General features: G+C 38.1%; 1 protein-coding gene across 2 annotated transcripts in view; it reads left to right on the plus strand.

The window, feature by feature from the left end:
* The window catches only part of TBX2 (T-box transcription factor 2), a 13,645-nt gene extending 1,335 nt beyond the window's left edge, over positions 1 to 12,310 (plus strand). The window contains exons 2-7 of one of the 2 annotated variants that reach the window (XM_075195317.1): positions 603 to 870; positions 4,276 to 4,446; positions 6,681 to 6,757; positions 6,981 to 7,150; positions 8,761 to 9,353; positions 10,661 to 12,310. In XM_075195317.1, the coding sequence (XP_075051418.1) occupies positions 603 to 870; positions 4,276 to 4,446; positions 6,681 to 6,757; positions 6,981 to 7,150; positions 8,761 to 9,353; positions 10,661 to 11,098 (1,717 nt within the window). In that variant the 3' untranslated portion in view covers positions 11,099 to 12,310. The remainder of the gene's footprint in view (positions 1 to 602; positions 871 to 4,275; positions 4,447 to 6,680; positions 6,758 to 6,980; positions 7,151 to 8,760; positions 9,354 to 10,660) is intronic. The other variant, XM_075195318.1, reaches the window with a different exon arrangement.
* The last annotated feature ends 15,263 nt before the right edge of the window (positions 12,311 to 27,573 follow it).

Genomic DNA, 27,573 nt, shown 5'->3' on the forward strand with positions numbered 1-27,573 from the left:
GAAAATATGAAACGAGTCATAACCTTCTGTACAAAGTAGTAGAACCTGACCAGGATGGAAAAGTCTACTCTCAGATTAGAGAGCCCAACTCCTGATTTGACTTTGTATTTGCTGGAACAGAATTGTAAACGTATATCAATTTTTAAATGCACCAAAATTTAATTATTAATTATTAATATATAATATAGATGCTAAGTGAAAATTCTCTATACACAGCGGTGAATACGAGCTTATGAGGTCTGTAGGTATTCCGAAGAAAATAACTTATACAAAGTAGGAAAAATCATATACATGTTTATCAAATTGTAACAATGTATCCATCACTGAAGACCAAAGTGTTGTCTCTCTGATCTTTTCAACCACGCTCAGATTAAGAAAGTGAACAGGCCTAAAATTTGTGTGTATATTGCGGCATAGAGACGTATGTGCAGTATGTGTGTGTGTGTGTGTGTGTGCGTGTGTGTGTGTGTAATCCAGAGAATTAGTGTAAATGTGGATTCTTTATTAATGTCCAAATTCTGAAAAAAAGAGAGAAACACCTGAATTCTCGTTAAATAATTTTGCTTCGATCTGACAAATAATGTCCCACTTTTGTGTTTCAGGAGAATGTTTCCCCCCTTTAAAGTGAGAGTGAGTGGCTTGGATAAGAAGGCCAAGTATATTTTATTAATGGATATAGTGGCGGCCGATGACTGTCGGTATAAATTCCATAATTCTCGCTGGATGGTGGCTGGGAAGGCTGACCCAGAGATGCCCAAGCGCATGTACATCCACCCTGACAGCCCGGCCACGGGAGAGCAGTGGATGGCCAAACCTGTTGCTTTTCATAAACTCAAACTCACCAACAATATCTCAGACAAGCATGGCTTTGTAAGTATCACCCTTGAAATATTTCTTTCATGTTTATACTTGGCACCGAATAAAACCAATAAAAGTGTGTTTGTCATATGTAATGATCTTAACAGAAATGCAGTGTAGTGTACAAAAAACTCCTGTGTAGTGTTTTTGAGTGAAAACCCCACGTGTACTGTAGATGTGCTCTTGACAGTAATTTGACTGGCAGTTGAATGATGCTCTTTCCTCAAATATCTGCCCACAAAATTCGAGATATTGTGTCAGCTATACCCAAGTTGGTAGCATTATTGTCCTGTTTATTTCATTTTGTTCTATTGGGGAATAAAATAATAGGAGCAAAGCACAGTTAACACAGCAACACCACTTCGACAAGTAATACCTAATACATAAATTGAAAATAATATATTGCTTTAAACTAAATAAATATGTTACAACTAAACATTTGATGCTTTTATAATTTAACTTTTAGCACATAAAATTATGACTAAGCTATTTTGTAATTCAGCAAGTGTTGCTGTGTCAGATATTATTTTCACAGGTGAAAGATATTTTTCAGGATATGTGTGTTAATGTATATTGACGCCAAGTAGAATTCGTGTATAATGTTGAGAAACAATACATAATAAATACAAGTCTGTGCTAGATGTTGGTTAAATGCACTGTTTATTACATAATTTTTCAGGCATACTTTATATGTAACAAGGCCTGCATTGTGATGTATGGGTCAAATTCAACTTTACCATTATCATGCAGACATTACTTATGAATATTAGACATAAGAAGCTGATATTTTAGATAAATATACAATAACATCCTAGGAACCTTTTCACTTTTGCTGCCATAAGTTGATCTGAGAAAAATGTACGGATTTGTTTAAAAACGTATGTGATATATATATATATATATATATATATATATATATATATATATATATATATATATATATATATTTGCATTTGCTGTGTTCCTTTCAGTATGATGCTCCACTGATTACGAAATTGGTAAAACCAAAGCTTACTAGGTAATTTTCTCAAAAAGAAAAATCACCAGATAGATTGCCTTTAATTCTTCAAAATGTACAGGATTAAAGAAACCTGCAGAAATGAGGTCAGAGAGACAAGGCTGCCTGAATGGGGGTCAGTATAATAGGAAAGCCCTTTAGTCCCGTCTCTACAGCCTACCTAGATCACTTATGAGACGGACAGATGTAAAATTAGGGCCATTTGTGTCAGACCTTAAGTACTTTGGTCAATATCTACTAAGTGTAATTTAAAGGTGGGGTTAGGGAATACTCTAAGTAAGTAGTAATGACTACAGGTGCACATTAAATTCACAGACCTTACATTCTACAACCCCGGGGTTGTGCATCAATTTATACAGTTACTTTAGTACTGTGAGTATAACTCGATAAACTTCATAAAACACCAAATCATGTAAACTGTAGGGAATGAAGTCTTCCATATGCTTAAAAAAAAATAAAAAAAAATGAAACCCTTATGTTACAAATTCATATTCCAAGTTTTGCAGCACAGACTTGCTGTGTAGCTCTAGAAAATGCACTGTTTATGTCAGCGCTCCCTGTTCTTCCAGACAAATTAGACGCTTCCTGCGTCTCGGTGAAGAATATTTGTTTGTCTATTCACATTAAGCACAGCCACTGTCTCCGTCTTTAGACAAGCATTAGGGAGATAACAAAAGAAAGTTGACCATTACTTGTTTTGTATTTTTTTACATATGTTAATTAACGGGATTGAGACATTCCCTGAAGTTATGTGGCAGTCAATCAATCCGGCAGGCAGTTAGTAGCAGAAACGAGTAAATAGGACTTATCACCCATGTGCAATGTGTACACTGGAAAAAAACTCCTCTCCATGGGGGTTGGCAACATCGCCTTTTTCTAGCCCACTCAGTTATGTGTGTTGCAGAGGTCAGATTTAACCCTTCATTGTTCGCAGTCATTGTGCAGTTTTGGAGGTTGACATTAAGCATTTATCCATTTCCTTTAATATCGGAAGTTTAATGTGTGCCACCTCGTATTGATACTGATAAAGAAAGCAAAGTGTGCAATAGTCCAGGTTCTATTGCTGTGTCACTAGTGTAGTCTGTCCTACAACCTGTGTCCCAGCTCTGTCCTCACTAGCGCAGCCGGCTTATCACAGGAACCCCCAAGTAATCTCACTAGCAGACACTGCTTACTGCTAGTGTGTATATGATACTGTATATTCTTATTATACGACTTTGTTAAGTCGTCACCCTATGCAACATCCTGCCTGATGGGTAACCCTTCGCTTTCTGAATATTATATTGTGTACTCTGTGTTCTCTCCTATCTGGCAGATGTGAACATCAACATTAAAATCCCCTTTAAAACTTTAAATTGAAATCTCGTGCTAATATTTTTCATGCAAAGTCGTTTTTTTTTCTGAGCTTGATCCCTTTTTAAACATTAGCAGGCTATCAGTTTCAGTCACATCCATCACATGTAAGTCCTGTATACATTTCCCTAATGATACTGTTTCTAGATTTTGCTGGAAATCCTAGCATCAGTAGTAAACTTTAAACCCTTACCCAACTACTTGTTCTTCAAGGTGAATGGGGTGTAATTATAAACACGTCAAAATGACTGCTACATGTTTTAGTGTAAGCTCAGGTATGAATCCTTTATCATAACCTGTTCAGTTCATGTGGTCTGTTTGTCCATTCTTAACCCCTTGCTTATTAAACAAATGGATAAGCATAACGTATTAGGATATATTTTAAATCGAAACCGTAAGTTAAAAGACCAAACTGCATTATTTTTCTTTGCTGGAAATAATAATATTTTTTTGTGTAAATTAAAAATACATTATAATAAATTGAAAAGTCTACCGTGTAATCAATGGCAATCTATGGCCAGATAGTATCATCCAGAAAAGTATTTGCATTATCCTCTGCATATCGTTGATAGAACATTAATCAGCTAGATTCGTTTTATCACATCACAAGCATATTTATTTCACCGGGTCATTTTCATTTCCTATGCCATAAGAATGGTGTCTTATAGAACGATTGTTATTTTTCATGCCACAATTCATTGCATGAAATAATTAGTTTCAGCATAAAATATGTTTAGAGCGTTTTGATGCCTTCTGTACAATTGAAACTGACAATGATTAAATTAGTTAAATATTATGTAACTTAATCATTTTAGAATAGAACTCGCTTTCGAATCACTAAAATAATAAAACATTCTAAAGATGGTTCAAATGCTAATATCATTGCGTATTAAGAAAACGTTGTGCTCCTTACATAAATAAAAACTGCAAAGCTGGGTAAGTTTTTCGATAAGGAGTTTCTTAATTGCTGCACTTAAATAACAGTATAGCATTGAGTTTAGAAAGGTTCAAATATAAAACATTAACAATGGCTTTATAATTTCTAGATGTCTACTGTGTTCTTATTGCAGACCATCCTGAACTCTATGCATAAATACCAACCCAGGTTTCATATTGTGAGAGCCAATGATATTCTGAAACTCCCTTATAGCACTTTCAGAACGTATGTGTTCCCGGAGACTGACTTCATTGCAGTGACTGCTTATCAGAACGATAAGGTAAGAGGTGGTCTATGTGTGATGTATGTACACAGCAGTAGTACATGTATGTTTATAGCAGTATCACCTGCCCAGTGTAAAAGGAGTTTGTAGCTTTTAGTCTTTTACATGTAGTTTTATGCTTGATTTTCAAAGTATGTTTGATTGAGTATTAAAATGTTTCTAGAAGCTTAATATGCACTTAGGGTCGGCGGTACTTTGCTCTAATTTTTTATGACTTGTGATTTCATACAGTACATATTTTTATGATATGTTGGAACGGAATTATTGGCCTAATTAATACGTTGTGGTTACGAGTTTTGTGGCTTTCACGCTTTCTGTGTTGGTTTGCTGTAATTTCAGGCATCTTGATCCATGTCTTCTCAGTTGTAGCAGAAGGCCGGACCTGTGCATGTTTAATTAGCTTTAGCTGTTTGGTTTGGCTTCCCTCTTATGTTCATATGGCTAACATTGCATTGACTGATCAGATCATAAGGCAGCCACACACATGTACCGTGTCCAAACCCCAGGACACGCCTTCACCCCTTGCTGCTGATGCTAATTGACAGATCTGTCGGAGGGTCCTGGTGGGCTTGTTCCAATCGTAAACTTTATGGCACAGTCACGATCGATTAAAGAACACTTAGGCTGCAGCTCAGCCTCGAGCTGGCCGAAGCTGATAGGCAGTGTGCATCTTGTGGCAGACTGGGCTTATTATTAAGATCTTTATGCTGACTCAATCCCTTTAACTCATATAAGGCCTAGATGAATGTGTGTAGAATGTACAATTACAGGGTTAAAAAAGTATCAGAAATGTCAAAGTTTTTGCAAATAAAAGAAACACACAATCACACACATATATTACACACACACAGACACACACACACACACACACACATATATATATATATATATATATATATATATATATATATATATATATATATATATATATATATTATTCACACAGAGTATTATACTAACAACATGCATTATAGGTAATAAACTGGTTATTGATTATGGATTAGTAGGCTATTTATTCAGTGTGGTTTAAGCCTTGTATTATTACTTTTCAGTTGTATTACTTGGGACCAATTCTGACAGTATATGATATAAAATAAAAAACCCATGCGTGCATGAGTACGTAAATAAATGTTTATGTGAAGATGTTTACAATTGGTGTGAAATACAATGTTAGTAAAAAGATCAAGGTCCGGTTAAGGCGAAATTATAGAAAATCTTACGTTTTAATCGTGATCTCGATCATTTTTGATGTCTCAGATGCTGGGTTTAGGCCTACAGAGATTGCTAGTTTATATATCTAAGAATCGAAAAAGAAAATTAATTTATTTGAACAAATAAATACACCATAAAAGACATCAGACATGTATTTTTAAAGATGGCATCTGAGGGGGCATATTTCAAAAGTATGAATAATTTATTAACCTAATGTCGCCTGCACTAGTCAGTCTTATGAGAGAGATAAGAATAGCTTTTAACCAACGCTGCAATGTTTAGTCGCCATCTTTCCTCCAGGGGGCTCTGAAAAATAACTTGCTATCATTAAAACTCTATTAATAATTCAGGCCAAACCTCAGCATCATTTTTAATAAAGCATGTGGTGTGTTAAACCAGGGAGGCTGTGTGTTTGAATCTGTTTGAACGGGAACCTGCACTAGGTAGGGCACGTCCCTGGTCACTCTGAACTGTGTGGGGCTAAAACACGTTTATTTACAGAAAAAAAAAATGTTTGGAATGAGAAATGTATATTAACCCTCTCAAAGACATGTAACCTTGTATGGGCTAATAATAAAGTATCAAAAGATTAACTAGTGCAACTTTAACATTATGTCAGCCTTGATAAACGATTGACTCTCTAGGTGTTGTGGAACTACACGATCCAACATGTCCCACAGGCTCCCAGTGGCAGGGCATGCTTGGATTTGTAGTTCCACTGCGCCTGCCGACCCATATGTTCAATACTTCAATCAGGCCTGTAAAATTTATTGCTATGTATATGTAGAGGCCACTTTATCTCCAGGTCCAATCTACTATAATCATCATCATCATCACCATTTATTTATATAGCGCCACTAATTCCGCAGCGCTGTACAGAGAACTCACTCACATCAGTCCCTGCCCCATTGGAGCTTACAGTCTAGATTCCCTAACACACACACAGACAGACATAATATATATTATTCAAGATTATTGTTTTTTTTTTTTAACAATTATATTTCTATTTCTCTTTACAGATTACACAACTTAAAATTGATAATAATCCGTTTGCTAAAGGATTTAGAGATACGGGTAATGGAAGGCGAGAAAAAAGGTAAATGCGAGTGAATGAGTTATAGATAAGACTGTTATGGGCTCCAGGAGTATCTCAATCTCTCTGTAGATGTTATGTGCCTGGCATGTTATAAAGATATATGTGATTGCTGGAAATACACGGGGGTGTCTCACCGATCACTCATTCTGTCTGATAGCAGTTGTACTAATCAGTGCGTGGAGTGCCTAATTGTTTGTGTCCTGCTTTGTTTTTTTCTAATAAGGAAACAGCTGACTCTGCCGTCCCTGCGGATGTATGAAGAGCAGTGCAAGCCAGACAGGGACGGGGCAGAATCGGACGCCTCCTCTTGCGATGCTGCCCCAGGCAGGGACAATATGCACTCCCCCCTGGGTACTGAGACCAGTCCACTGAGACTCAGCCGCAGTAATAGAGGTAATTTGCCTCTGTGTGATTAGTAACCCCGCAGGGCTATCCTGCACCTTCACTAGTATCTACCCTACACCTTCATTATCACATCACAGTCAATTCAATTATTAATACTGCTCTTATTATTCTGCCTGTATGTTTCTTATTGTTGCTGACATTAATTATTACTTAAAATACGGTTTAGGAATTAGAAACAGGAATGCTGGCTGTACCTGATGCACTGTGGAGATAGAGTACGCTTTGAACATTAACATTGCATACAGTATGTTACTCTGTAGTAACACTTACATGAATAACTGATTCTCACTAGATCACTTTACCAGCAGAGGGACAGTGATTACGCTCATATTCACAATTATAGCTTGTGGTTCATGTTCATTTTCCTGGGTAACCTCAGCCTTAAAAAACGCTGTAGGTTCAATATTTTGTATTACATGAGTATATTATGAACATCTAATTTAATGTATAATTATGCACAATTGTCCTTTGTCATATAAATTAAATTTAACAGAATAGCTCATGTAAGGAAACTGTTAAACTGTTTAAAACGTTCAGACTACTATCTGATATATAGAATATCTAGAAATTAAATTTGTTTCATGAATATTGGTTGCCTGTAATGATCTTGTTTATACACAAACCTGTTCAAAATGATTGCGTACAGCTAGATACTCTCCAATATAAATTGCAATATATTTCCAGAAGATTTAGCATAAGCCGATCTATGATCTATGCATTTTGTCGTGTGTTCATGCCATTGGACAACCCACACTGCAGTTTTATATTATTATCCCGTGAGGCTATTTAGTGACTTGTGCGATGTTTACAAATTGTATATGTTGAGAGAGATTTTTTTGTATTATTTTTTTTCGCTAAATTATCTTTATTTCTCACAATTCTCTCAGTCCTTAAAATATAAAATGTTTAGAGTCACCCCTAAAACGAAGATGACCTCGGCCCCAAAAAGGCTTTGTTATCATATGGATGAGATCAAGGTCACTGTTGTGTTATTGCAACATTAGTATTTACTTTAGTCTCATCAACACTTCTTGATTATTATCTGTGGTTTTACCTAATATTTTCACTACAGCTCGTGTTTTTAATACAAATTAACCTTAATATCTACCAGTCTGAAAATGGCAGGAACCTCATCTGAACTTTATAAACACGGGCCACTTCAGTTGTGCTAGCTGGGGAGAAATGCAGAACATTAATAACGATGTTGACCAGTTAGTAAACCTGCTACATTTTAACACTTGGCATATTCACACATTTTAAAAAAAAGCAATAGATGGGACGTCTCCTTGGTGTTACTGTATAGATGAAAATAAAATCATGGATTAATGAATGTCCATTGATTTCTACTTTGCAGTATGTGGGCATTTCTTAGGGTTGTCCAGTGGCAAATAGAAGGGATCAGTGTGTGTGTGTGACAGCCTGAGTATAGTTACTAATCTCCAGGTACATAAATATAAATGTATTATGTTTTTTTGATGAATGGACAGAGAAATATAAATTATTTCCCCGCAACACGTGATATTCTATCTTTATTGATGCAATATATTACCTGCAGATAGGCGATATCACTATAATGACCAGTGCCGATTATTTTACAGATGAAAAGTACGGAGCGGACAGCGACCAGGAGCTGGACAGACGAGAGGTGAGGACTGCTAGAGGTCACAGCAGTCCCACAGGGACACTATCTACTCCCAACAGTCCCAGGTTGGAGGAGAAGACCAAGGAGAAAGCCACCCCGGACAAGAAGACCCCGTCACCTGAAGGCCGCAAGGACAGTGACAGCATATTTAGTGTCAGGAGTTTAGAGAAGGAAAAACTGGAGAGCAGGAGGAAAGAGGACTCCAAAAATGACCCAGAATGTGGAGGTTTAAGTAAAGAGACATTTTCCCCACTCATGATACAGACGGACAGCCCCCCACACTTGAGTGCAAGTCACCTACAGAGTTTAGCCCTGTCTGGCCTCCACGGCCAGCAGTTTTTTAACCCCTTGAATGCTGGACAACCATTGTTCATCCACCCTGGACAATTTACAATGGCACCTGGAGCTTTCTCGGCCATGGGCATGGGACATTTATTAGCCTCTATGACAGGAGCAAGCGGCCTGGAGAACGGTCTCGCCTCAGTCCAAGCAGCCAGTGGGGCCTCACCTTTCCCTTTCCACCTTACCCAGCACATGCTGGCTTCTCAGGTAAGCCTACTGCTATACCATATACTGATGTGGAATAGGGCTATGTATTGTGGACCCCCCAAAATCAACTCTCTATGTTTCCAGAACATGAATGACACTCTCCCCCAATTTGCAGTAGAAATAGGGCTCTGTTTAAGTCTGGCAAACGTTTTATAACCTTTTGATTTTCCGCTTGAGTGAATGTGATATCCAATTTTCAAGTATCTTTCGGCATTTTTCCTGTCTCTTAGAAATGGACCTGGTGGTCCCCTTGATGTAGGATTCAATTTCTCATCAAGTCGAATTGAACTGTTCTGCTGGGCTTGTAGCCACGCTGGGACAAATCTGTGACACCAGATACTGGACGATATTATCGCTGGCTTTTATTTGGAGGAAAATCTTCCTTTATTCGCTTCTAAGATATTTATTATCCTAGTACATTATCTGCGTTTATGTAAATGCTGCTGTATATTGTGTGTTGTTGTATAAACGCAATTGGAGAACTGTCCTAATTTTTAAAAAATAATATAATAATTGTTTTCTTTCTGGTACATTGATTGGAACTTGTGGTTATGTAGGTTCCATTTGTTAAAAAAAGTTTTGCTCTGAAGTAATATTTTAATGCATAATCAATTGAAAATAGGAGCAGCTTCCCTGTCCCTTTAGACCTGCCTATGTGATTGCTTATACCTACTGATGGCTTTATCTGCATTTGTAATTGGTGTGCTTGGCTAAGGACTGTTTTACATATTGCATAAATTATTTCTAATTTAAAGGGCAACACTTGTTGAGCCTGATGCTGAGTTAGGAGCAAAGAAACGGAGTAACTTTGCACCTTGGCAAAACCATGTTGCATTTAGAGGGGGAGGTAAATGTAACATGTAGGGACAGATTTATAGTTGGGATAGGGTATGTCTTAGATCAACTTTAATTTTAGTGTAAAAATAAAGCTATAAAGTATTTGTGTGCTACATGAAAAAGCAGCCAGTATTTTCCTTGCATGCATAATAAATAAATAAGTCAATTTGTACCCCTTGCATTGTACCATGGTTTGTCCAGGTGCAAATTTGCTCCTTGTTTTTGCTTTCAGGCCCTTTATTGGTATAATCAATATGTGAGGTCCCAATACAGACAGAAAGGTTTTGTTTGTGAACAAGGATATTTAGTATATATAGGTTCAAACTCTCCAATAGTTGGAAGCACATCATTATACATTGTGATATGGTATCATTAACCCTTTGTTACACGATGGCACTTTCTCAGATTAAACAGTGGCACATTGTGTAGATGAAGTGCTCAAATATTAAGTGCTGTTTTCTATCTTACAGGGAATTCCAATGCCCACGTTTGGAGGGCTGTTCCCGTACCCTTACACCTATATGGCAGCTGCGGCAGCGGCAGCATCCGCCATGCCAGCCACAAGTGCTGCCTCCACTATGTCCAGGAACCCTTTCCTCAGCAATACACGGCCTCGCCTACGCTTCAGTCCATACCAGATGCCCGTCGGCATTCCCCCCAGCACTAATCTCCTGACCACCGGATTGCCAGCCAGCCTAAACCCAGGATCTGAGAGCTCCAAACCAGGCAGCAGCCGAGAGTCCAGCCCCATCCCAGACACTCCTGTCCACAAGAGGTCCCACTCCAGCTCCCTCTCCCCAAAGACCTCCATGAAGGATTCCATAAACGAGCTGCAGAACATCCAGAGACTGGTCAGTGGTCTAGAGAGCCAGAGAGAGGTCTCCTCAGGCCGGCAGACACCAAAGTGACTGGCAGCTTCTGTCAATCACCTGAGCCACAAGGGCTGACAAGCACTGGGATTTTGTACAGCACATTATAACTATTTATTGAAAAGGGTCAGCGATCAAAGACGAGTACTTATATAACACACTGAAACCCCCCAATGATGAAGGCTTGAGAAGAAGTAAAATATGATAATTATAAATATATATATTCATGCAATACAGAGGCTACAACTTCAAACGTGCACCTATGGTCATTATGGGGACATCAAGGACTCATATAATAATAGTTCTATTGTGGAGAAACTCCCCTTTCATATACAATTCTTGGACTGGCCCAAGAATGCAGAGACACAATGAAATTGGTGATGGACAAGTGGAGCAAGGAATTCCTTAGATTTCTTCATGAAAGAGGGTGGGGGTCGGGGACGTATTTGTTTTTAAAAAAAAATGACTATTGGAAACACAAGTCAAACATGAAGTATGTCTACTTTGTTTCTCCAGACAGCGTAAGTTAAAAACAAAACAAAAAAAACAAAACAAAAACCACAACAAATACAATCATAAGAGGCATTGACAAAACAAATACTAAAATAAATGAAGATAAAACCCTCAGATGAACTCAGATAGGTAGACTGCATTCTTCACCAAATCTCCGGTCTGGTACAATACAGGGTGCCAGAGATATTTATGAAAAATAGTAATTTGTGTAAATAAGCTATACGGATCCCAAAATATGCAAATTGGTATTAATTTATTCAGAGTTGTACATGGTGTGTACATAATATCTAGAGAATAATTCATTGCATTTAATTTTTTTTTCTTCAATTTACATGATATATATTGTAAATGAAAACTTATCTAGCTCTTTGTGATTGAAGGAAATATAATATGGTTTTTTTTACTGTGTTTTATTATTGTCCCGCCTGCTGTTAATGACAATCACGTGCCATCCTTGCATTCAGCCAGAGCTTGGTTTAGAAAGATTTTTAATGGTAAAAACGAAATCAACGACATAATCTACAGAGCGGGGTATAAAAATGCAGGAATAAACCTCAGGTTTTTGTTCTCACTCCAGTTCAATAAAATAATAAAAAAATAATTATCACAAACTGTGCTATATTTGTTTAAAATAATACATGATTTGAAACGTGCTGGTTACTCGGGTATCTATCTGTTCATTTTTTTTTTGTTTTAAAAAATCCTCACATCTTTCAATAAAAAAAGATAAAATAAGAAGTGGTTTCAATCCTTACTGATCACATAAACGTGTTGCTCCCTGGTGACATCTAAAAAGAAATATATTTATAGTTTTTCGTTGATGTAGGATGGATATTCGTTTTATCACTATTTTTACAAGCATCTGAAACATTACATTTTTTTCAAAACTAAAATCAATGGGTGTCTACAAAGGGGTACAGCTATCTATCATGTGTTGGCGAGTTGTGTATTTTATATGTAAATAATAAAATATATAACAAAATACAAACGAATTTACTTCACATAGGAACCATAGTAAATAACATGTATTTTAAAATAGTGTTTTAATAATAATATTTTCATTGGATTATTTTTTATTATGTTGTATGTGATTATTTTAACAGTCAATTCACTTAATAAACCCAGGAATGCCATGCAGGACCTAACAAAATCAATAATGTGCATAATCACACTTTAATTTTTATGTGGTAGTTAGTAAATAAAAGATATACTGAACCATTTTAGAATTTTTTGCTATATTACATCCCACAAACGGGACGTGGATTAAGCACTGACCAAAGTTGTGTATGTTAGTTATTATTTTCAATTAGGGAAGATATAGGGAATCTGTTATAAATCGCAGATGCCTGTATTTAATTTCGGGAAAGTATAAAACGTTTCCATGCATATTCGCATTTCGCACCCGTTTCAGTTTATTGGTATGTAAACTGTAGTAACACTTTTATATAAGGAGACAGTGGATCACTAAACTACTTCCAAAGACTTCCGACTTGTTTATACCAAGAAATAATCTTCAGTTTGAGACAAAAGGGACCTTTGCTAAACGGAATATGAAATGAAGGGAGCACGTGACTGGTTTTGAGAGTGTACCAAGGAAATCTCACGTTGTGCCCGGTGGGTGAAGCCAGGTTGGTATCGCTTTATGGTGGGCGAAAGTCGTCTTGATCCCTGTGGCAGAAGCCGGACATTTTGGGAAGGAAGTGGACCTTTCGTACATAAAAATGTTATAATATAAAAGCTTAAACCACGAAAATATAAATTAATCAATTAGTCAGACACAGAGCAAAAAAGAGAGTAAAACAAAAACTTGTTAACGCCACAAGGGGGCACTATTTTGCCACCACTGAAGAACAGAATGTATAAAATATTGACATTCATACAAGCAAACTACAATATTGCTGGAGTAATTGAAATGATTATACTTAATATTTTACAGATATTGGAAAAGTTTCAGTACCTAATTTTAAATAGAAACAGAAGAGGGATAGATTAGATAGATGATGTGTTTGTGTGTATATATCTATGTCTATAGTATGTATATAGAGATATATCCTCAGTATTAAACTACCAATAGCCTGACATTCACAGGATATGGATAGTCCATGTAATGGGAAAAGAGAAAGTCTTGTACACTTCACTTATGCTCGGGTAATGCAACCTTAGCGTGAATGTGTTTTACGTCTGACTACATGCATCCAGCGTATATATCTGATTACAATACGCACTCGGGTTACTTAGCAGAGTCATTTTACAGACAGCTCTGTAATCATTGGGCTTAAGCAACAACACAATTTGAAGCGATCTATTTTCTTAAACTTATCTCTCAAGAGAAAGGTCCATTTTTCCTGTTCCAAGTACAACTTCACGGCTTTATGGTAAAGCAATAAATGATGAAATAAACAACCCCTTTCCTCACCAATTACTTCTTTCTCATTCTAGGAGAGATTTATTAGCCAAACTGAAACAACAACAAAAGGACGTCACTTACTTGGATTAATGCAACAGGAAAAAAAAATAAGGTTCGAACGCCCCCTGCTGGCTGAATGAATGCAATTCCTTAAGCACTCAACATGTTGTCACATTTATACAAGCTGCACCAATTTAAGGTTTCTAAAAACAAAAATTGCGTTATGTATATTCGATTACAAATTTCCTCTTAATATCTGTAAATATTTAATAAAGAGCGTTGTTTTGTACACCATTTATTTGTTACTAATACTGCAAATTGATATTTGATAGTTTTTTATATTGCTATTTAAATTCAAATACCACTTGAATCCATCTGAAATCTATCTGACTTATCCCTGGGGTACACATAAGACATTTCTGCCAGCATTATCTTAGAAGTTGCTTATACTGGGAAATAACAAAAAGACATATCTAGCATAAAACACAAACAGTGTGCAGGTATTTTTAATTATTAATAATTTTAATAATATAAAATTGAAGATCAGAATGACTATGCACAGTGCAGGTGATGCTTTACCAGATATATTAAGCACATTAATAATATTGACATGGTGCTTAATGCAGGTTAATTATATGGCTGCTGCCCAAAGAGAAACAATTATTATTATTTTATATAGATAACTATTACTAAAGCTATATTTATATCTACTGCAATATTTTCTCTCTACACAAATGCATATATTTATCTTCTTCTTCTTTCTTCTTTCTTCTTTCTTCTTTCTTCTTTCTTCTTCTTCTTCTTCTCACAAAAAAACACAAAATTTGGATTTTATGTTTAGTCTTAGAGAGGCTGTGAAATGTGAACCCTTCCGAACTTCCAGTGTTGATGTCACTCACAAATTCGGTGGAAATTGAGATCTTATTACTGCATGTACATTGTCCCAACATCCGCCACAGTCAGTCTCAGTAACAATATGCACCACACCATATATAGTTTCAGGAATATCCAAACTAAAAGCCTTACTTAGAAGCAATTTCTGTATTAAAGAGCTGGATAAGGACAAATAAAGGAAAGGATGTTTTGTGATATGTTTAGTGCTGCCACATATAGTAATCCTTATATGCAGAGTGTACATTTCATTAGCAGTGCTAACATAAAGTCTGTCTCTCGCTTATCTCCTACACTGCAACATGTAAAAGCTCTGTAGTTAGATGTATGTTTAGTCTTTTGTCAGTCATACTTACCAGCCACTGCAGAGCTGCCACCTTGCAGGGACGGAGAAATTCACTGATTTATAAATTGGAGATATTAGGCCTGATTCATCAAGGCAGGCATACTGAGCACAGTGTGAGTTTTATTGCAAAACGCATGTAAATTGGGTATACATACGCCTGAATTCAGCAAGAAATGGATGTGAAGATACATGTGGTGATGAATACGGGTCTAGGTACGCTCTGCTCTACTAGACAAGACACTACAGAATCCATACAATACATATGTGGCATATAAAGTCACAAAAGGACACACAGAATAAAAAAGAAAAAACTATTCAACTAATGCAACCTATTAACAATATATAGGCATTAAGGATAAAACATTAAAACATAAGAAAAGTAACTGCGCCAAGTGAACTTGTAACTTGGTGTTGTCCTCTTGGGCTACAGTTTTTTACCTGTCTACTGTGTAACAGAATTGACAAATACACGATTTAAAAAATAAATACAAAATTAATAGGAAAAGTGTTTTTTCTTACATTTATTTTCCCATGAAATACGTTTATTAGTATGTTATGAATGTCTACTGAGTAGAACATAATTCTTTACAGTTGGTCCTGATTGCAAACAGGTGTAACAGCATATATATCCTCAACTGTCATCACTAGCAATCAGCAGTTAGATCAGACCTGTAGCTGGGGCAAGAGACGACTGAAAAATAAGTACCCGAGAGATGACCAGAGCTTGAATTAGACACTGCTGCTTGCGCTTGAGATTGCCACACCCCTTACTGTATTTTGATTACAGGCAAACAGCCCTTTTCCCTTCTTGAAATCATAGGCTGTAGTAAGTGTCTTTTGCACTCGAAGCTCAATTGACCGTGGCTGCGTTCTGTGGCGCCTGGTGCAGTTCTGGGCATGCGCAGAGCAATTTTGCGGATTGTGCGCACAAAATCACCGTTTATGTCCCTTGATAAATCAGGACCATACATTGCATTCATTTGACACAGAGGTAGTGTATTTGTCCTCATTGGTACAGCAAGTTATGGAGCCATCACTAATCACATCACTCAAAGCTTCAAATAATTTGGCAAATAAAACTTAAATAAAAATTTGTTGTATAGATTTAAGGATGTAAGTTTATAAACAGGATAAATAGCTGAATGTCTCCTGCCAGCTTAATTGTTATAAGAGGTTTTTTTTAGCTTTTTTGCTCCATACCAATCAACATCGGGTAGATCCTAATCATATGTTTATCGGGACAAGCAGTGCTATGGAACCATCCTACCTGCAATATGCAGCCGATCAAGTTTAAAACACATTGCAGTGTGCAAGGGTCTCTTCAAAGGTACTCACCATATATTGACCTATAAACTGACTGCATTCATGACTCCCTACTCTGCCCCATTATCTTCTCCTCCCTCATACATCTTACCTCCCCTGTTCCCCTGCTCTTGTATCCTCCCTTCCCAATATCCTACAACCTACCCTATCATCACTTAAACACACCTGCAACTTCAAGATTATCTATTAACCAACTGGACCATTAAGCTTAATGTCCCCTCTGCTCCTATTGTGTCTCACTAACCCCTCCCTCTAGAATGCAGGCTCTCGCGGGTAGGGCCCTCTACCCTATGTCTTATGTCTGTCCACTCTGTCATCCTTGTTTGTCTTATGCTGAATCTTTTCTGTCTTCATGTCTGTCATATCTGTATGATTATGTCAGGCACTACAGAATCTGTGGCCTCTAAGAGGCGATGGGTAATTGGATTCATGGAGGAGGGGAGAGAGCAGAAAACACAATGTCATTACCTTGCAAGCTTGCCCTAGTGCCACCTTGACTTCTTCTCCAGGAATGCCTGAAGGGCGGACAACTGCGCAATGCAAATGCACCGCTCTTTCCTCCATATTTGCCTTATAAAATATAACCCTTAGCTCATGTGGAAGTTAATGAGATAAATAAAAAATGTAATGTGTACTCATGCAGTGCTTCGATCCAACAAATTCTTCAATGCTCTAACAGTCCTTATCAGAAAATCTTCGTTCTTGCTCTAACAGGCTTTTCTCAATCTCCTAGCAGGGTTGTTGAAACTTCTCCCCTAAGAGCTTCTAATTCGGGTGAGTTAAATTTCTTGCTCAGGATTGTTAGTGGCATTGAAGAACTCACCAGATCGGAAGGAGCACAAGTAAGTGAGATTTTGTTGTTTCACTTATCTGACTTAAATGATCCTTATTAGTTGATCGCTCACACTGACATTGGAAGGTAGGGGCATTACGGGCCAGAAAGGGGCAGCGCAGGATTGGACTAGATGTCAGGTGACCAATCAATATGTAATGTATATAGGTGTGCCAACTAGTTTGAAAATAATTATTGTACCTGTAACCTAGAACAGATTTTGAGATACACATATCATATCACAATATTTCAGGTCAAAAGGAACCAAACCTCTTTATTTAAGAAAATATAAGAAAATAAAGTCTACATAGTAATATGTAGTATGTGGAGTCTACCAATAAACTACAATTTGACCGACATTTTGTAACAAGAAACAAAAAATGTTTAATAAGGATGAAAATCAATGTAAAAATAGAATTAATATTAAAATAAAATGCATATAGTTCATAATAATGCTTAAAGTAACTGGCACATATGCAAAGCATGAAGGTACTTTGATAATAAAATAACTGCTAAATGTATTGAATTATTTGTATTATAAAAACTCCATAAATTGTTTTAAAAGATTTGGAAGCAGCAAAGATATCAATGATTTTCCAATATATATATTTTCACTCTTTCCTATTTTTACCAGTCCTTTCCCAATTGTGTCTGTATTAAGGAGATTTGTAATATCATCACAAGATTTGTTTATATGTAACCTAGTTTGTGATTTTGCTATAAGTAAGTAAATTTCCATTCTGTTCTGTGACTTGGTCCAAACACTATTCATTAGACTGAAAACTCTTTCTGGGTGAGCATTTTTTTTATAAAAGAAATTAGCAATACATAATATTATAGGGCCTGATTCATTAAGGATCTTAACTTAAGAAACTACTTATTTAAGTCTCCTGGACAAAACCATGTTACAATGCAAGGGGTGCAAATTAGTATTCTGTTTTGCACATAAGTTAAATACTGACTGTTTTTTCATATAGCACACAAATACTTGATAGCTTATTTGTACACTGAAATTTAAAGTTGATATTTGTGTGCTACATGAAAATACAGTCAGTATTTAACTTATGTTTTAGATGACATGGCATTTATATTTTTCTGCCACTTGTGTGACATTTGAAAGACGTATGTGTTGTTATATTGCAACTGGATGGCGTGGTGCAAATGAATGCATCTCATTTTGCATTGTTTTAATCATTTTTGTTTCCAAGACATACCTAGGTCTATGGCCCATTGTTCATGACATATTGTGTTTGCCTAGATGACTTTGCATGTCACCATATGCATTAAGTGGCAAAGGATCGAAGACCGATCAAATCACTGCCTACTTTCTATTTGTCCCTCACCCCTTCTTAAACTGGACAGTTCAATTTTCTTCCATTGAGCGCTCAACATTTGAAAGGTTGGGGCAGCACAGTGGCCTAGTGGTTAGCACTTCTGCCTCACATCACTGGGGCCTTGAGTTTGATTCCCGACATGTCCTTATCTGTGTGGAGTTTGTATGTTCTCCCTGTGTTTGCGTGGGTTTCCTCCGGGTGCTCCGGTTTCTTCCCACACTCCAAAAACATACTGGTAGGTTAATTGGCTGCTATAAAAAAATAATAATAATAATAAAAAAAATAAATAAAAAAATAATAATTTTTTTTTTGACCCTAGTCTCTCCCTCTCTGTCTGTCTCCCTCTCTGTCTGTCTCCCTCTCTGTCTGTCTGTGTTTGAGTGTGTGTCTATATTAGGGAATTTAGACTGTAAGCTCCAATGGGACAGGGACTGATGTGAACGAGTTCTCTGTACAGCGCTGCGGAATTAGTGGCGCTATATAAATAAATGATGATGATGATGAAAGGTTAAAAAACTCAGGAAAGTAATGGGACAACTCGCCTGAATTCATTTTTATTGTCAGATATTTCAGTTTTTAAAATGGAAAAAGTGTGCTCCTATCTGTGCCCCATTTTTGCCTGTGGGTTTTCTTGGGCATCTAAGATTTGCAAAACAGCTCTGGAATGAAAATTCTGGTCAATGCTAACTACTTGCAACCTTTTGAACCCTAAAATGCTTTACCATTAGCACCTTAGCACTGTGTCTGGGCCCATGGCCAATTCCTGTCAATGTCATTACGCATAGATTGTACCCATCATCCAGAGAAATTCTTTGTGCCATCACAAAATCTACAGCATTGAAACAAGAAAACTTGCCTTTCTTCATTACTCTGTGCAATCCCTTCATTAAAGTACTCTTGCATGTCAAAACGTATTGATGTTTTCATACATATGGTTATATTTATTCTTTTCTAAGATTTATTTTTACTTTCTTCTACAATTTTTTGCACTTTGTCAGTTTCCGGCAATATTTGTGGGAAACGTGAAACACTGGAATGTTATTAAAATATTGCCTAAGCTACAAAAATAGGTATACAACATATCTGGGTCTGAATCTATATTTTATTGTTCCTTTATCAGTTTTTTACTATAATGTTTCCTGAGATTAGATTTTTTTTCATACAGCAAAAGCCAAGCAAGGAAATCAAGCGGTATCAAGGTTTTCACTTTACCGCCAACAATACATACATTACATTAATCTTTAAGATAAAATAGCCATTTAGACATCTGTGTCAAGAGTAACTAAATCCATATATGTACAGGGCTTGAAAAATAGACTTGAGTGACATATGTGATACAGTCATGGCCAAAAGTTTTGAGAATGACACAAGTATTGGTTTTCACAAAGTTTGCTGCTTCAGTGTTTTTAGACCTTTTTGTCAGATGTAAAACTACAAGCATTTCATAAGTGTTAAAGGCTTTTATTGACAATTAAGTTTATGCAAAAAGTCAATATTTGCAGTGTTGACCCTTCTTTTTGAAGACCTCTGCAGTTTGCCCTGGCATGCTGTCAATCAACTTCTGGGCCACATACTGACTGATGGTCACCCTTTCTTGCCTAATCAATGCCTGGAGTTTGTCAGAATTTGTGGGGTTTTGTTTGTCCACCCGCCTCTTAAAGATTGACCACAAGTTCTCAATGGGATTAAGGTCTGCGGAGTTTCCTGGCATGATCCCAAAATTTCGATGTTTTGATCCCCGAGCCACTTTGTCACTTTTGCCTTATGGCAAGGTGCTCCATCATGCTGGAAAAGGCATTGAGCGTGCGCAGGGACTCCTACAGCCAGTGGGCTGATTGAACATCCAATTTATTAATTAACAGTACCTGGGGATGGTTTCAGGGCAAAGTCCTGATTGGCTATCTTTTGTATTTAAGGCAGGGAGGGCTTAGCCTCCCTGCCGGTTAAAGCGGTCTGATGCCCAGTTTGCTTACCTGCTCCTGTTGGTGAATACCTTTGGATTGCTTTTTGTGTATGACCTCTGCCTGTTATCTGGACTCTGAACCATCGCTAGTTGCCCTGACCTTCTGCCTGTACCTGGACTTGAACCATTGCTTGTTGCTCTGACCCTCTGCCTGTTACCGGATTTGCATCATCGCCTGTGGCCATGACCCTGCTTGTATCTGATGTCTCTGTCTGTACTCTGTGAGGCCAGTCAGACATTACCATCTCTGTTCCAGCCCGCAGACATCTGGCCTGTCCCTACTCCGTGTATTACCTCCCATTCCTGAGTGCTGATGTGTGACCATAAACTTGTACTACACTGAGTGTAAGACCTGAAGGCATCCGAGTACCTGTGAGCATAACCATTCTCTATGGCAAAGGCGGCTGCTATAGGTGAAGATCTCTTCCGCTAGTTCTACAAGTTTATGACGCCATAACAGTCCCTGATGTTTTTACTGGAGAAAAGTGGATTCTTTGTTGGCCTTCTTGACACCAGGCCATCTTCCAAAAGTCTTCACCTCACTGTGTGTGCAGATGCACTCACACTTGCCTGCTGCCATTCCTAAGCAAGCTCTGCACTGGTGGTGCCCCGATCCCGCAGCTGAATCAACTTTAGAATAGCGCTTGCTGGATTTTCTTGGGCTGCCCTGGCGCCTTCGTCACAACTATTGAACCTCTCTATTTAAAATTCTTGATGATCTGATAAACGGTTGATTTAAGTTCAATCTACCTAGCAGCAATATCCTTGCCTGTGAAACCCTTTTTGTGCAAAGCAATGATGATTGCACGTGTTTCCTTGCAGCTAACCATGGTTAATAGAGGAATGATTTCAAGTACCACCCTCCTTTTAAAGCTTCCAGTCTGTTATTCTAAGTAAATCAGCATAACAGAGTGATCTCCAGCCTTGTCCTCGTTAACACTCTCAGCTGTGTTAACAAGAGAATCACTGACCTGATGTCAGCTGGTCCTTTTGTGGCAGGGCCAAAATGCAGTGGAAATGTTGTTTTTGGGATAAAGTATTTTTATATATATATATATATATATATATATATAAAAAAAAATATTATATATATATATATATACACACACACACACAGCGATCAGCCACAACATTAGAACCAAATTGTGTATGTCCCCCTCATGCCCCCAAAACAGCTCTGTCATGTCGACGCATGCACTTCACACCTCTGAAGGTGTCCTGTGGTATTTGCAACCAAAGACATTAGCAGCAGATCCTTTCAGTCCTGTAAGTTGCGAGGTGGGGCCTCCGTGGCTCAGACTTGATTTTCTAGCACATCCCACAGGTGGTTGATCAGATTGAGAGATCTGCTATTTACAGTCTGGTTGCTCATTACCTGCTGCCATGTGCTGTCCACTCTATCAGACAAGTGCAAGTCTACTTCATATATGTTTTAGAGTTCTGCTAATGTATCCTGATTGGTCATGACCTCCTACTGTGTTCTGTCCTCCCACTGGGCAGGTGCTAGATCAACAACTGCTACTACCCGAGCCTAAGTCCTGGGAGCAATCGAGTACAGTGTAATGTAACAAGTTCTTCAGAAGAGGGTCTGCTAAAGGTGAACATCTCATAAACAGTTCTAGCCATTGAGGATCTCACGCTACTCTGCCCTTAACACTGATGCCATCTCTTCTCCAGGCAAATGTTGCACACGCACCCTGCTGTCCACATGATGTAAAAGAAAATGCTACTCATCAGACTATGCCATCTTCTTCCATTGCTCCATGGTCCAGTTCTGGCACTCACTTGCCCATTGTAGGGGTTTTTGGCGGTGTAGAGGGGTCAGCATGGGCACTCTGACCTGTCTGCAGCAAGCTGCGATACACTGTGTGTTCTGATACCTTTCTATCATCATAGCCAGCATTTACTTTTTCAGCAATTTGTGCTGCAGTAGCTCATCTGTGTGCATGAACCACACGGGCTATAGTCTTCGCTCCCTTTGCGCATCAATGAGCCTTGTGCGCCCATGACCCTGCCAATGGTTGTCCTTTCTTGGATCACTTTTGGTAGGTACTAACCACTGTATATGGAAACACCGCACAAGACCTGCCGTTTTGTAGATGCCCTGACCCAGTTGTGTAGCCATCACATTTGGCCCTTGTAATGAGATAATAAATGTAATTCACTTCACTTGACAGTGGTTTTAATGCTGTGGCGGATCAGTGTATATATTCTATTTATTTATGTCACAATATTAATGTATGAACAATACTAAGACATAAACATACATACACAGCAAATGGCTGGTGGCAGTACGTATTTTAACCAGGAGATGTTCACTGGGCCAGCCCAAGAGAACTATAAAAATATAGTGAGCTATATGTAAGTAACAGAGGTAGATAGTGGACAGAGGCAGAAACCAATATTACAAAGTCAGGTCTGCTGGGTTTTAAAGTTTTGTATGCGAAGAGGAAAGGGACAAATTGAAGGCAGTACCCTGTATTCTTGTAGCTAAAAATATCTTACATAAGCCATATCTTTGTCTTCTTGGTTTGATGTGTATGTGTTGTGTTTGATACCTGATGTGTTTACCTGTCATTTGAACTGCGACTGTTTGTATATGTATTACATAGATGCTGTCCATGCTGTTAATAACAACATTATTAGCAGTTTGTATATGATTCTTCCAGACCTATCTGTGGGTTTCCTAAGATTATTCACAGGTTTGCTCCAGGGCCGTAACTAGGACTGTGCGACAGGGGCGATCGCCCAGGGCCCAACACTGAAGGGTGGCGCAATTTAGGAATATTTTAGGTTCATTTGGTTAAAATTGAGTGCTGGGGGGGGCCGCATTTGTCTTTCTTGCCCCAGGCGCTAGAATCCTAAGTTACGGCTCTGGTTTGCTCAACAACACACCAAGTAGTGGGCGAGGTACTTGGACGTTAGTTATTTGCATGGTGGTGAATTCAATTAGCAGGAGTTGTTGCTTCAATGTTCGGATGCGCACATTGCTGGCCAATACGGTACAGATTCTCCGCCCATTTTCTCCTCACATCTCTAGGGGATGTGAGGTAAACTGAGCAGCGATTTGAGAAAAAAACTCCAACGTGGCTATTTTAATTTTTCCCTTCGAAACAGAATAATGTTCGAGTAACTAGTGAAATGCAAGCAGTGCCAGGGTGAGAAAGTTCTGGTGTGACTCCAGCACATATTAGATGTGTGAGTGTAAATACTTCACAGTTAAACCATATATCATCTTGCATACATTTTCCTAAAACCATTTTTTATCATCTGCATTATCATCTGCATAAAGAGTTTTATTATTTTTTATAGTCATATTGAACAATGCACATGCTGACACTGAAAGCAATGCAGGGTGAATTGACAAACTTGCAGTACTTTTTTTTTTTTTACCATAAATGGCCCTTGAGATTGTCATAAGGATCCCTTTTTAAATTTTATTTAATGTGCATTATGTTGTATACAACAGCTGTTGAATGCAAAGCAGCTGAAGTTTTATTCCCATGTGCAGGCCTCCTAGATCCAATCATATCAGGTTTTTTTTGTATTTTTATCCTGTAAATTGGACCTGTCACTAAAGCTGGTCATGTCAAGCAGAAATCCAATTGTTTAGCCTGATCACAGAACTGATAGATCTATTTCCAATTGCATAAATCTAGTCATTCAGTGATCGAGTTGAATGTCTGCACATATATGCAGGTTGTGGTCATTGGCTGACCAAATTTTTCCATCCAGATTTATGAAAATTCAATCAATCCTGATTGGATTTTGATAGGTCAGCTAAGTTGTGATTTGTGGAGTGATATCAGATTCCTAAATGGAAAGAGCTTGTTGATACGTTGCATAAGCAAACCAAGGGGAGGTTTCCTAGTGCCTGTAAACCCCCCTCCAAGCCTGGGACATTGTATAATTGAGGTGGCTGGACCCTGCTCCAGCTTCAACAGCTCTGCTTGAAAATGGAGAGCTGCCTGCACCTAACAGTAGTGCACGCAGCATTGCCCATGTATATTAAGGGGATAGGAAGAGTTGGAGAGCAAACAAGCACTGTCTAAAATTATAGCCACGCCCCATTCATGCTGGTCACGTCCTCTGGCGATGTGGCGTGGAAATTCCCCTCTACAAATCCTGTGTTTGCCCCTGCGTTGGTCATGAGAGTTTCTCCCTCAGAACTACTGGCAGCCATTGCAAACACTGCAACAGTTTGTAAACCTGAATAGTGGAATCCATATTACTACTATGCTCACTAAACTAAATTACATGGAAGCAGTGCTAGAACAGACCTCATAACACCAGTCTATTATCAAGTTTTTACTGAATGCCTGTCAGCTCCAGGGGGTAATATACTAGAATCTTTAAGAGACATCCATCTCTCATATCTTTTACCAGGTTACATTTTTTATATATAACTTCTAATGGGCACATTTTGCAGTTACCACAATTTGTCCTTACATCCTCTTCCCACCCCCTCAGCACTAAGGATGAAGTTGTGTTAAATGGCATTTTACACTGTTTGCCTCTAGATGACTATGAGATTACACATAATAACTCAAATCTTCTGTGTACATTTAGGGTTAATTTCTTAAATTTGCTTTTAGAATATATTTGGGCTAAGGTAGTGATGAGTACATTTTCAGTCATGTCTGACACCTACACTTTAACAAAAATCATTTACTTTTCTTTACGATAAGTGTGGCTGTAGTTTTACTATGTGTATTTATGTTACAATTATTGTTTTATTACATATTACACCATATCTTCCAAAGGAAAATTGCATGTCTGTTGCTACCATCAGATACAATAATGCACAAATACACTTTTGATCCCTCCTCTTCTCACAGCTTGTAAGCGATGAAGCTAAAATAAAATTTTTAGTTTTTTTCTATCAAATAATGATATAAATACAGTAACAAATATATTTGCAAGTGACACAACTTGTTTTTAGATATTGCATTATATAGTAAAATTACACAGTATTCCAAGTCACAGATCTTTAGATCCGTGCAACTAAGAATATAAATTGCACAAACATCTCTTTATCTGTCTTATGGGCCGGTGTGCATGATACACTTATACCCCATTCATACTGCACCAAAATCCCGGGTTTTTGCCGGGGCGAGCTCAAACGACCCGGGTCTTGGTGCAGTATGAATGGTACAAGTCAAAAATCCCGGGTCTAAAAACCCCGGTCTTCAACCCGGGATTTATCGAGGGGTAATTCCCGGGTCGGACCCGGGTTGCCTGCACTATGAATGGTGCAACCCGGGTTTTTCAACCCGGGTTGCACAGAAAACAAGCTGATTGGCTGTCTGCCTGTCTCTGGAGGATGATGTCATCGGTGGGAGCCCATGGAAGAAAAAAAAAACAGTCACCTTTCAATGACATCACCATTTTTCAGCTAATGAAAACTGCTCTGGTGATGACTCCCACAAATTGCCAGGGCACAGACTTGTGCAGTATGAATGGGGTCAACCCGGGAAATTCCCGGGTCCGAGGTGCAGTATGAATGGTGTTTCTGAGCTGGGACGCTCCGAGCCCCGGCAAAAACCCGGCTTGAAAAACCCGGGATATTGCCGGAGCGGCAGTATGAAAGCGGTATTAAGTGTATCAGTCAGAGTGGCCCTGGAAAGCAGATAAATGATACCGCTTTTATACTGCCGACCCGGCAATATCCCGGCAATGTCATTGAAAGGTGACTGGTTTTTTGACGCATAAAGATGATGCAAAAAGATGATCATCCTCCAGAGACAGGCAGACAGCCAATTAGCTTGTTTTCTGTGCAACCTGGGTTGAAAAACCCGGGTTGCACCATTCATAGTGCAGGCAACCCGGGTCTGACCCGGGAATTACCCCTCGATAAATCCTGGGTTGAAGACCCGGGTTTTTAGACCCGGGATTTTTGACTTGTACCATTCATACTGCACCAAGACTCGGGTCGTTTGAGCTCGCCCCGGCAAAAACCCGGGATTTTGGTGCAGTATGAATGGGGTATGAATAAATAAATTAATGAATGTAAAAAAAAAATAATTAAAAAAATTGTGCTTCTTCCCCCCAAACAGCACGAGGGTTGGTTAAGCAGTTTGGGAGGGAATGCACACTTTTTTTTTTGGTAAATTTAATCGATTTATTAATTCTTTTTTTAATACTGCATGGTCTGTTGCACCATCAGAAAGCACCCGCAAAATATACGTCTCCTAGAGACCTATCTGTGGCTGCTTTCAACTCAACATAGCAAGTGTGTGAGCACTCCGTCACATTGCTAGGCTCAGCCACTACCTTCCCCGTTCTTCCTCTCTAAGCACAGAAAGGTGGAGATCCGTCCCAGTTAGAGAGCAAACTAAGACGGATCCTTGTCTAAAAGTGCTTTTTGCACTGTTCCGCTGGACTTTCGTCCAACTCTAGATCAGACCCGGACTATGTTCCCTCCCTCAGGCATTAGGACTGTCATATTAATCATTCAAAGGGGGTTTCCACTAAAATAGTTATTAAATCCTACTAATTGAAAGCCTTAGCGCCTTTGGGGTAAATTTCCACATTTTCAAACCCGCAGCTTGATAAATTTACCCCCATGTGTCAAATGTCTCCTGCTATGAAGATGGCGAAGCGGCACCCAAGGTTGAGACCGGCTATAATGTGACTGACTCACAAAATGGAAATTAACATTTAGATTTATAATTTTATAGATTATAGATTTACATTTTATATTTATCAGAAGAATACTAATACAATGTATTATATGTGATTCTATATTCAGTTGTAATCACTTATAAAGAGTATGGTTTATTGTCCTATAAAATGCTTTAATGTCTTATTCCATATATATATATATACCTGTAAATAATATCTGTAGAAACTGCATTCTGAGGTCATTGTTTATAAACTTTTGTTGCCATCACATCAGTGTTTAT

The sequence above is a fragment of the Mixophyes fleayi genome, chromosome 2, assembly GCF_038048845.1.
Source record: "Mixophyes fleayi isolate aMixFle1 chromosome 2, aMixFle1.hap1, whole genome shotgun sequence".
Classification (NCBI taxonomy): Eukaryota; Metazoa; Chordata; class Amphibia; order Anura; family Limnodynastidae; genus Mixophyes; species Mixophyes fleayi.